Source organism: Mya arenaria, chromosome 4 (genome assembly GCF_026914265.1).
Source record: "Mya arenaria isolate MELC-2E11 chromosome 4, ASM2691426v1".
NCBI lineage: Eukaryota > Metazoa > Mollusca > Bivalvia > Myida > Myidae > Mya > Mya arenaria.
In genome coordinates, this window is record NC_069125.1 from 39,885,262 (window position 1) to 39,897,960 (window position 12,699).

The window sequence follows — 12,699 nt, forward strand, 5'->3', positions numbered from 1 at the left end:
TAGAAATAAAGACATTGTTTAACAGTATCTTTAACGAAAATGCACAAAAAAAAATGTTGACAAATATGGGATAACACGAAAATATAACACATGAAAATGTTTATGCAATTAAAAAATAACTGCCGTCATAATCGAATTCTCAATATCCCCAATTATGTTCAAGAAACACAAATATGAGCAATATCAAAAAGCAATCCAATATTAAAGCACTAAAATATATTATGCATGTGAAAAATAAAAGAGTGTGATTGCTCGCACGTACAATGTGTCATTCATTTTATACCAACATTGTATAGCAAACCAACCAGCTTAAACATACAACCTGTTTATATCGACAATGAAAGTTGATCTTCAGAAAACATCGTTTTGGTTAACTAAATGGCTTGTCACTTTCAATCTTTCCAACATATAATCAATTACTTTTTCTAGGAAACGTGATAAAGGGATTATTTCCACATTTTTTATGCATAATACTCCAATTCAAAGTGTTCGTTCTCACAAAAGTCTTGGTCTCTGCCTTTCTGATGATGTAAATGGAAAAATCACTTCCGTTCTCGACAAAATTTAGAAGAGATTGGGTATCATGCGTTCCCTTAAATCCATGCTTTCTCGTACCTGCCTTGAAAAAATATATATAAGCTTCATAAGACCCCTTTTGGAGTATAGCGACGTTGTCTGGGACAACAATGTAGTGTTAACTTACAGAGTGAACTCGAGGCAATTCAGACCGAAGCAGCGAGGATAGTTACCGGTGCCACCAAAACTGTGTAACATACAGGGTCTTATGGCTGATTTGAAGTAGGACACCCTTGCATTTAGAAGAAAAACATAGGCTTGTTCTTTTTTATAAGATAAGTAAAGGTATGACACCCGAATGTCTATCGTCGTTGATTCCCACCCAGTCTCAAGTCAGATACCACTTTGAAACTCTGAAAACGTTCCCCTTCCAGTTTGTCGCAGCCAGTCATATGCGTTATCATTTTTTCCTGCTACACTCCGAGATTGGAACTCCCTTCCAATAGCAACAAGACACTCGGAAACAGTCCAGTCTTTTAAAAACAAACTTCAAACACATTCGACAGAACCATCTCTACTTTACAATGTCGGTTCGCGCCGCAACCAAATCATGAATTCTTCATCCACGATCTTCACAGAAAAAATATCATTGACTCCCCTTAATGTAAATGCACCGCAATTGAAGATGCTTCCCATTTCCTCATGATATGCATTTTATTCTTCACCCAGAGACAGCGATGTTTCAATGACCTTCCTTGTGCTTTAACCATTCATAATTTACTTTTCGGTGACGATCGCTTAACTTTTGAACAAAACAAGGACATATTTCTGTGTGTGCAGAGGTTTATATCAAGTTCAAGGAGATTCAATGCTTGATCGGATCTTTTCGGATAGTGTTCGTTGACGGGGACAGTGTGTCATGCATGAGATAATAAACCTATTGTATAGCTACATGTGTTAGAAATGATAACAGAATATAAGCAAATATATCACGCATCCTATTTTAAGCATCTTCGTCGGATTTAAATATTATATGTTTATTGAACTAAATAACTATTAGGAGAGGAATTTAAATAAGTTTTAGTAACTTGTTTTTCCAATCCTTATTATTTGTATTGTTGTTAAAATTCCTTGTTTATGTACACTTGAAATAGATACAGTTTAAACTAAAGTTGTACGCAGTTGAAAATGTTTAAGACAAAGCTTGAAGTATTCTGCGCTGTAGGTAACGATCATGTGTTTCCGGCTCGGATAGAAAAATCTGACCCGAGCACAAGTGCGCTGTTCGTCTACGAGGCTTGCCGAGTGAAAGGCTTCGCAACGTGCACGAGAGTAAATTATTTTCATCAAAAACCGGAAATACATGATTGATATCTTTATTAGCATACCTTTAACTTTTCTCCTCTTTTTTTCAAAGTTGACGTAAGTTTACCGCAGTTTTTGCTCATTTAACCAAAAAGCGCGTGCGAAGTTGCAGATGTCATGACGCGCCAAAAAAAGGTTCTTTAGATTCTTAAACATGCCTTTGTTGTTTATTTTGTTTAATTGTTTAAAATGATATAATTTTAAAATGCATATAATTATACATTCAAAAATTCCAATTATGCGCGGTGTTGCACGAGACATACTCATTGGTTTGGAGGGTCGATTTGGTGTAAAGAGTCAATTTAAGGCTGTTTTAAAGATACAAGGTATAAACGAATGAATTACAATCACCCAAAACGCTGTTTGTGGGATAAAATAAAAGGTTATAATTGCATTTAAAACATTTTGGTTTGATATCTTACGCCAATATCTTACTAGTAAATTTCCTGGAAATAAATCTGCCCGAATCCTATGATCCAGATTCTATTTAAAACCAATAGTAAATATTCCCCGGCAGTGGCTAAACTGTGAACACATAGATATAGAGTAAGTGAGCTTATTCTTATTAATTAATCCGCACAAAATATAATGAAAACTTATAACACCGCTCCTTTCAGCAAGCTTTTCGTGCAAAACGCATGCTTCAGTCGGTATAATACCAAATTGGTAATGTAAATTAGGTTGTTCACCACTGCAGTTTGAACAGCGCTGGGGTTAATTCGCCCGTGCGCGTGTCAAATGTTAAAAAAGTAATGTTGATCTGCCAATGTAAGATTCCGATTAAAGGTTGAATTCGTATTCCAGTGAACTCGTATTCCAGTGAACTATAATGTATTGCAAATGAGAGTATTGAGCCAGGCCTCTTCACTTGCTATAAATTATGTAGAAATAGAGTTGGTGCTAGCGTGGTTGTTTATGTGTTAGCATATTATACTGTATTTTCCGAGTTAGACACTATGCTTGTTCATGATATGACCGAATTTTCAGACCATTGTCCTATTGAATTTAAAATGACTTTTAATAAACAATCGCTTGCTAAAGCCTGAAAAGGTTGACAAAATAATCTGGGAAGAAAATAAGCAGGCTGATCTCAATGATAAATTAATTGCAAAAAAGAGAATGTTTTGATTGTATTATTCAGTCATTATTGAATAACTAAACAAATTTAAATTCTTGCATAGATAATATATCAGATATCATTTACGGTATTTCTATGCAATTACATGGAAAAACATTTTCTGCGATGAGAAAAAAACAACATTCGGCATGAAAAAATCAAGCTGGTTTAACACTGAGTGTAAAATAACCAAAGTTAGTTTTTATCGCTGTAAGAGAACATTTTCTTCTGATCGAAATGATGTTAATCGGTTTTTTACTTTTGCAAGCTAGGAACAAATATTGCACTGCAAAACGTAAAGCTAAAAATACCTACTATATTAAAGAAAGGAATTATTTACGCTCCATATGCAAATTAAACTCACGCAAGTTTTGAAAGTTTATTAAGAAGTATAAAAATGAAACCTAATGTTTACGATGTAGATATAAATGCATTTGTAGATCATTTTAAGAATATGGTTTCTACGCCGTATGATAATAGTTTCCACGATCATGTAAGCCAAGGTTCAGCCGATGATGTTCATATTGATTGCTTAGATTGTGCGATTACTGTAATGAAATAATTCAAACAATTTCTTCTATGTCAAGACATAAGAGCCCTGATCTAACAGAAAAAGTTGCAGATTTTTTAATTGACTGCATATATTTTTTTCGCCATATCTTGCAATTATTTATAACTATATTTTTGACAGAGGGGTCTATTCCGATTCATGGACTAAGGGCGTAATTGTTCCAATTTATAAAAAAGGGGATAAACGTTATCCCTCTAATTACACTAGTGAACATAATGGCCAAAATATTCTCGTTAACATTACATGATCGAATAAATAGTTGGTGTGAAAGTGAAAATGAATTTAACGATGCGCAGTTTGGATTTAGAGACGATTGTAGTACAGTTGATTGTATTTTTATCCTACATTCTGTCATACAAAATGTCTTAGCAAACAAAATGAAATTTTATTGTGCTTTTATTGATTATGAAAAGGCGTTTGACATGGTCATACATGCGCTATGGATTAAATTAATTCAATCGAGCATAAGTAGTAAAATGTTAGTTATGCTAAAATCTATTTACCGAAATGTTAAATCGTGTGTTAAAGATTTAGACACGATGTCATATTCGACCTTCCTTGATATATCACTAGGGGTGAAACAAGGAGAACCACTTTCCCAACTGGTGTTTATTCTTTTTATCAACGATATAAGAGATAGTTTAGATTTTAACTACCTCACAAATAATGATATTGAAAGGCTGTCCTTATATATGATTTTTTTTTTGCTGATGACATAGCCCTATTCACTACATATCCACAAAGATTACAGTCTCAGCTCAATTGTATAAACAATTATTCACGCAAATGGGGTTTGAAAATCAATGTAAATAAAACTAAATTTTGTATTTTGTATTTTCCAGAAAAGGAAGTCAAGAGTGGATTGTGTATGGTCACTGAACAGTCATAACATAGAAAAAGTTGACCGATTTACGTACTTAGGAATTAATTTCACCTATGGTACTCTCAATGATGCTGTGAAAACATTAAATGAACAAGCATTAAAAGCTTTTAACATTTTTTTATCTTTATTTAGCAGAGTAAAACTGGATGTTAAAACTGCTTTTGTTCGACTCTTTAGTTGTGCCTTTGCACTACATTGCAATTGTTTTTAAATACATTTTAGGCGTCCGTCAGCAGACATCGAATGCTGCTGTTCTGGGGGAACGTGGTCGCTTTCCACTATCTATAATTTGTAAAGAGAGAGCTCTAAAGTTTTTGTGTAAAGTTAACTCCTCAGATTCTTTAATTGTACCGGTTTATTATAAAACTGTTCGAGACAACTCCTTTGTAACCGTAAATGTTAAACAGAACTGGTCAAAAGCGGTAAAAGGTTTACTCGATAGATTAGGTTTTAGTAATATTTGGTTAAAATATAACAATGAAACAAGCTGTTTCCCTAGGCTTAAACAAAGAATAAGAGATCAATCTGTTCAGCAATGGTTTGATATTGTTAATTCACAAAGTAAATTAGAATATTATGTAAAATTTAAAAAGGAATTTGTAATTGAAAAATATATTGATACCATTGATAACGAGTGTCATCGAACTTCTTTGTCAAGATTTAGATTGAGTGCACATTCATTGGAAATAGAAATTGGTAGATACAACAATATTGATAGAGGGAACAGAAAATGTAAACTATGTAATACAAATACGGTTGAATCAGTACCACCTTTTGTGTATTTGTCCTCTATATAAAGGACTGAGGTACAATATGACTTAAAATAAAAATTAGCTCTAAATATATGATAGCAAAAATAAAAACCAATGTTACTTGCAACGTCACATTGTTCGGCGATGTCAATATTTAACCGGAAGTGCACGTCATCGAAATCGAGCCGTAAAGACTTTGTTTTGCGTGGTAAATTGTAATATATGTATCAGAGGAAAAAGACGAATTTTAATGAAAGACACTTAAGACGCAGCTAAATAGGTTAAATGTGAATATATATTTATCATAATTCAAATGAGGGTAAACATAGGTTTAAACATTCATATAAGTCAGTGAAATAAGCAGAAATAACATGAATTGATGTATAACTATTATAACAAGATAGCCCAATGTTAACAGAAACACGTTAAAGGTTCAATAATACATGTTCACCCCACCGTCCGATTGGGAACTAATAAATCATTTCGCGGTAAATGTCTGTGGAGCAAGTTTTGGACATACATGTATGTTAAAAGTATTCCATGCACGTAAGGTTGATAACAAGGTGCGTAATGGCGTTCTTTGAGTTTATAAACAGAACAGAACGGGGCAGAGCTTGTATCGACTTAAATATACATAGTGTCTCGTCATTATAAACATATTACATTAAATATAAGTATAGAAATATAATGCAATGAAGTTGAATTCAATATCAAAATGGTAATGAATTGACATAATTGTCTTTACAGGCAATAAATACTATATTATTGTAAAGGTCTTCCATCGCCACATAATGGATGCCCTATGGCTTGTGAGCTCAATCAACTGAAATAAATAACCTAGCACTTCTAAACTTCTGACTTGATCCCTGTGTTCCTTATTGTTAAATATCCGACAGGTATGCGCGTGAATATTTAGCGATTTTTAAGCGCAGTGTTTCCCTTGACAAACGGAAACATCCGCTGCGCCTAACCAGCGACCAGTACGAAATAAAACATGTTATATATCGATCGTTTAACTATACACATACATCAAAACTGTTGCTTTACAATATATATTAAGGAAAATTGAAAGAAATGTTTTTTGATAAGTATTCACTTTGTTTACAATCTAAAATATTTTTCATAGACCCTTTTCCATTGAAAGTTGTCAACAAGTATCCCTGTCGAATCGGCCTAGAGGTCAAGTCTAATAAATGCGAGATATAAAAAATAGAAGTATCTTTAAATGAACCTTAACTGTTGGGGAATCGTTTTAAGATCGTAGAAAATTAGAGATATTACATAGTTCTTTGACGAATCTCACATGTGGTAGTTTACATAGACAACGATCGTCTGTAATCTGCAAATTATGGTAGACCTTTTTATCAACCGAATTATCCGCTACAAAAGCAGACCCCCTCATACTACTCAAAATTTAACTCATAAATGTAGGTGAACATACTTGAATTGTTTTTTAATTATTTAATGTTGTTACAAATCATTTATAAATACTAAATATTTGGGATGAAAAAGGTTGAATGGTCAAGACAAGTTCATATAAGGTTAGGACAAGTAATATCCCTATTCATTCCTGAAGTGGATTAAAATGTTAATGTAGAGCTCCATTTTTTAGTTTTGATGAGAGATCACCTAGTAGATTAAACCGCTGCATTTGCTACACCTGAATTTCATTCGCCTAAATCAACTTATTCAATCAGAGTGTCTGATGGACGATCCTGGATACCATCGCTTTGACCAAATATGGACCTCCCGTTGTCTTTTCCAGGAATAATTTGGCCGGGGTTCATTTGACCTTTGACTGAGAAAAAACATATAATTAGTTACATCCAGGTAGGTCATATTGAATCGTCGGACATAAAAAGAAAAATAAGATTAATCTTGATCCTGGCTCGTTTGAGCCCAGCCTGAGTAAAATGAAATTATTTAAGAACGGCCTATTCTTATTTATATGTCATATTGCGACATATGAACATTGAAAACATTTATCAAAGCAGTAAACAATAGAAGTGTCCTAAAGAACCGTTGTACTGGTCGAAACATATGAGCTTTTTGGCATAAAAAAGTACTGTAATTGTGATTGATAAATACCTATATGCCGAAGATTGTGAGACAACCCTTGATCCTGCAGTCTAAGTTCTTGCAGTCGTTTTTCCTGTAGCTTCTCTTCCTGTTGTCGCTGTTCATGAAGTCTCAGTTCCTGTAGTCTCTGTTCTTCCATTCTCTGTTCATGCAACCTCTGTTCCTCAAGTTTCTGTTCTTGCAGTTTTTGTTTCTGCAATCTCTGTTCCTTCAGTCTCTGTTCCTCCAGTTTCTGTTCCAGGAGTCTCTGTTTTCGCAGTTTTTGTTCCTGCAATCTCTGTTCCTTCAGTCTCTGTTCCTCCCGTTTCTGTTCCAGTAGTTTCTGTTCTCGCAGTTTTTTTTCATGCAATTTATGTTCATCAAATTCCAGTTTCAGTGGTTTCTGTTCATGCAGTTTTTGTTCCAGGAATCTCTGTTCCTTTAGTCTCTGTTCCTTCAGTCTCTTTTCCTCCCGTTTCTGTTCTCGCGGATCTCTATGGTCCCGCCATCTCAGTCCCATGAGTCTTTTCTTATTTAGAAACTGTGCCCGCCATCCCATGAGTCCCTGATCTATTAGTCTCTGTTCCTCCCGTCTCTGTTTCTGCAATTTCCTCTTTCGCGCACTCTCTTCCTGAATTACCTGTTGCTTCTCCCTTTTCTCAAATTGTCTGATAGATGCCATTCTATCTGTGTTTGTAGGTGCAGGTGTGCTAGTTAGATTACTGTCTGGCAGACCTATTTTTGAAATTGTAACATTATTGTCATTTTGAAATCATTTCTAAGCAAAACATAATTGATGATAGATACTTCCATTTCTCATTGAAAGTGAAAATGTGTTCAGTCATATTCGGTGAGCATTTACGTCTTTAGCTATTCAACGGTTTTGTAGTCGTTTATGCACAATTAATAATGTTTGTTCCAAACATTTGATACCAAATCCAGCGTGAAATTGAGACGGTTATCCAAAGATTGTACAGCATTTTACCAAGTATGAATACTAGTAGTCTTAATACGTGTTTAAATCTACATAAAAAAGGAATTTGAGACAAATCCGTCTTTTGTTCTTGTTGTTTGCACTTAAATACACAGACAAACAGGGCCTTGGATAAAATGAAACCCGGAACTTCTACAATGAATCTATGCTCGATTTTATGCGCATTTGTATACTAGTACTTTAGATTTTTAAAACATGCCTCTGTTAAGCAAGAATTGTTAAAAAGTGTTTACTTAAATCTTTTATTGTTTTGTCATTCAAAATGTGTGTCTGGATCTTTAGTCACATGCTTAAAGATAAACGGGTCAGACTTTGAGAACGCTTATGCATTTGTTTGTAAGATACTCGTATGCATAATAACACTATGTCTTAATATCTATTTGATTTCATGAGCACTTAATTGGCATTGAGTATAAAATAATCATGTTTGACCTGGTCATGCTAGCCCTAGTAAACATACATTAGCTCATGTAAGTATTCGTGGTACTTTTTTGTAAGCAGTTAACAAGTTCATGAAAAGCAACATAATTTAACAGTTGGAATTGGTACATAATTGTCGTTTAAAAGGTTATCATAAACTTCTGCTAGACTTGGAAATGTGTGCCTACGTTTATTTTGAGCAATAATGGATACCTGTTGGCGGCATATTCTGTGATGGTGGTGATGGAGAAGGCGGTGGATATTCGGGCTGAACATTGAGTTTTTCCAGCAGCCTACTTCCCTTCTCTAGGAAAAAGGAAAAATAAAACCAAATTACAATGACCTTGACCTATGGAAGCGCAACTCATAGGTTATAATTTTTGAACTAATTTCGAATTTCTAATATATATAGGATCTGTAACATGTCGTCACATACTGAATACCACATTATTTGTCACATTCTCTTGTCATCATTTCCTGTTTAAACACAATAACTACCGCACGTCACAGTATCAAGACGAAATATCATGCTTTCGTCGATGTTCACTTTGACACATCGCCCATTGCAGCGCTGATCTGAATAGTGACAAACAACGCTGTCCTAATCATAAACGCTGATTGAAATCATGATGTGTTTACAAATCACTTAATTGCTGTTTTCACAACATGTCAGACACCGAATTGCATTTGTATAGTTTGTTTTAATGCTCTTCATAAGATTTAGATGGATATTCTACTGATGCATTTAAATAAATCTTAATCATTAATACAAAATGAGAAATAAACATATGACTTGTTAGACTATTGCAAATTAAGTTACAAACATGCAAAGTTATTTATGTTCTGAACAATATAAATAGAGCATTATTATAGTAAACAGAAAAAAACTCATATATAACGATACGTGATGGGTTTATTAAAGGGACTAGACACCAGATCATACAATTGCAAGAAAACAAGAAAATTGTTAAAAACTAACAAAAAAATGACCTCGCTGTGTACAACACAGTGAATCTTACTTACTGATGTATCACAACGCTCAAGCTACATGCATCTTTCGCAGTTATTGCGCATTTTGCAAACTCGAAATTTACTTGGTTTGTCTACAAAGTAAATCCCAGTAAGTTTAAAAACAGCGTCGGTATATGTATCTGTACACATAAACAGATATGATTTAAACCGGGAAACCATTATTCGCTATTTTAACACTTTGACACTCAAATGAGACAGCAACATGATAGTTGCATTTATTCTTTTAATCATTTACAATGATGTATTATCGGCCTCCTACAACCTTGTGTTTACAATTTTAGGCTTGTTTTGACGAAATACTGTATTTGCCTTTTTTGGACCATCTTGTGTCTAGTCCCTTTAAACCGGAAGAAAGGTATTGCATATGATAAAAAATATTTTTATGTACAGTAGGAACATTTATTTTTCCCATATCCTGGCAAACCTCAATAACATTTTTATACAAAAATAGGAGAACAAAATAAATAATATATATATTTATTTTTGAACATATAAATGCAAATTTCAAAAGTCTTTTTAAATCATACGACCTTAATGCAATCACAGCACCTGAACCATTTCCCATCTAAAAACAGACGGGCTTAACAGCGTCAAAAGGTTACATGTATTGACAATCTCATTGTCCGTTGGACGGAGTGAAACCCGTTATAGGACGCGACATCAGACGCTCGCGAAAGTTACTGTCTGTAATCACAAACCTTTAACCTACTATGATGCATTTTTTTAACCATGAATCTAATACAATGTACACCATTATTACGCATTTATATTCGATGTTTTTTTTTCTTTCTGATCGAAAGCAATTTATTTTATATTATATCTGCGGCAAGATAAATGATTAGATATTTTTAGATAAGTTTTTTTAGATCTAGATAGATGTGCCAAACAAACATGACAATAGTATACAACTTTAATATAATCCTATTTAAATCACGAACTATAGCAAAAAGGATGATCCTTTCAGTTCCTGTCCATGGTGAGTCATTTTGGTATTTTCATTTATTTGCGCCAGTATTAGTACAATAAATAATAATAATGAACGTGTCTAATGATAATAATGATCAATGGCATGATGCCGATTTGCCTATGTAACTTGATACATGAATTTATAAGAAAATAGGCAAACAACAAAATACTATACTTACGTTCTTGTCCATTCGCGGAAACAAAAAGTCCAATCCAAATTACGGCATGGCACAATCTTGCAGGTAAATATAGCATTTTGATATAAAAAAACCCCAAACAACTTATTATTAACAACACTTGATCAACGACACCCTTGCAGTACGTTAGAAACTTTCTTACTCTTTCACGTTGACCGTCTTCCTTTCCACATATAATATATACAAATAAAGGTAAATGTTTTTTGGGGGTGTTCCGTTAATTATCAAAACGTGACTCCTTTATAACTTATTATTTCTAAGAACAATGACGTGTGTTTTATCACGGTAATTGTGCAATAGTGCACACTTAATGCTTACGTCAAGGACAAAATAAATTTGGTTGAGGTTTATAGAAAAATAACTTTAAAAAAATTAGGACTTTAATTAACTAGTAATGATTATATATCAGCGCTAGCAGTGAGAAGTTATGTTTATTAAAATTATTGAGAAATGTGATTAATGATCTTACACAAGCGTAATTTAGATATATTAGAAAGATAGATTTAATGAATATTGAAAAATTGGCGATCTTACATTATTATTATTACCAATGGGATCTTTTATAAAAAGTATTTTCGGTAAATTTGATACTTTAATTTAATATAGCTGTATGTCATCTACGTATTTTTTTCGACAGCAATTAAAATGCATTAACAGAATTAACTTCTATTCTAATTGTCAATATAAGGAATTGATATCATACTCATTAGCATTTATCTTCATTTTTTCAGCTGTGAGTTAATACGAAGTTTATACTTTATCGTTTAAAGGGACTGTACACCAGATTAGCACCAAAAATGTTTTTTCTTTAACGAATCTCCGGACAATTATTTGATAAAATGTTTTACTCCTTGATGTAAAAACATAAACCAAAATATAAAAAAATCGAGTCGGCGACCGGGTTCGAACCGGTGTCGCAAAAATTGCAGTTCAGTGTTGTATCCACTGTGCTACGAAGGCTTATCCCTAATGGTTGGAATATTAAAGCTATATACCTAACTTGGTAATATCAGGTGATAACATCGACTAGCCAGTCACGCATAAGGAATGAATTCTACTAGGTAGACATACCTAGTAATCTTTTTTAATGGAAAAATACGAAAAACTGCGAAAAATTAATTAATTTTAAACTATGTGGTACTTCAGTTTTAACGCATTGTACACAATAATACCAAGTTTATGTCATTTTTCGTCATTTTTTTTGCTATTTCATCATACGGAGTACAGCCCCTTTAAGCATATTGTTCAAAATACAACAGCAAAATAAACTGCCGAAAATGTATCAATCACTAGGTAAGCGAGTTCGAATAAATAATCAGTAGGAGATGAAAGTCTTTGAAATAAAAATACAATTTATCAAATGCAGTCATTAACAAAATATATTGTTATGGAGAGAAATCTGAAAATGTTTTTATTGATTTCAAAAGTCACACGACATGATAAATTGACTTAAACTATTTGGAAATAAACAATGCAACGGGAGATTTTTGTTTACTGTTGAATCTTTGTATACGTGTGAACTGTTGTGTTCGCTTGCCTACCAAGTTGTTTGGCGTCAAGGTTGCCGCTCGTTCTCTGCAATTTTGCCGCTCGTCCTCTGAATTTTGAACTCACTAATTATATTTGCCTTTAACACCAGAAAAGAACAGAATACCAGTACTTTAATATCAATATCTACCTTTTTATCCACTACACAAGCATAAACAACGAGTATTCAGTGTTGGTTTTTCCAGGTTACTGGGAATGTAAATAAAAGTAGACAGCGTAGAGAAAATCAACAATTGTAATTACTTGTTATAACGTAAACTCCCTACTGACCAATCGTTTC

The 12,699-nt window shown here is 33.4% G+C and overlaps 1 protein-coding gene across 1 annotated transcript; it reads right to left on the reverse strand.

The window, feature by feature from the left end:
• Positions 1 to 4,905: 4,905 nt before the first annotated feature.
• On the reverse strand, positions 4,906 to 11,099 carry LOC128230536 (trichohyalin-like). The gene is made up of 4 exons (XM_052942884.1): positions 10,854 to 11,099; positions 8,890 to 8,982; positions 7,293 to 7,997; positions 4,906 to 7,002 (listed from the first exon to the last, which is right to left on the reverse strand). Exons 1-4 carry the CDS (start codon positions 10,927 to 10,929, stop codon positions 6,890 to 6,892), a joined length of 987 nt encoding a protein of 328 aa, XP_052798844.1. The 5' UTR covers positions 10,930 to 11,099; the 3' UTR covers positions 4,906 to 6,889.
• Between the last annotated feature and the right edge of the window lie 1,600 nt (positions 11,100 to 12,699).

What these genes read in the sequence shown, in the direction of transcription:
- LOC128230536 (XM_052942884.1), bottom strand. Translation starts at nt 10,929, where the DNA reads ATGCTATATTTACCTGCAAGATTGTGCCATGCCGTAATTTGGATTGGA. An exon ending in TTCCGCGAATGGACAAGAAC is followed by an intron (nt 8,983 to 10,853) that starts GTAAGTATAGTA and finishes CCTTTTTCCTAG; the next exon opens with AGAAGGGAAGTAGGCTGCTG. An exon ending in ACAGAATATGCCGCCAACAG is followed by an intron (nt 7,998 to 8,889) that starts GTATCCATTATT and finishes TTTCAAAAATAG; the next exon opens with GTCTGCCAGACAGTAATCTA.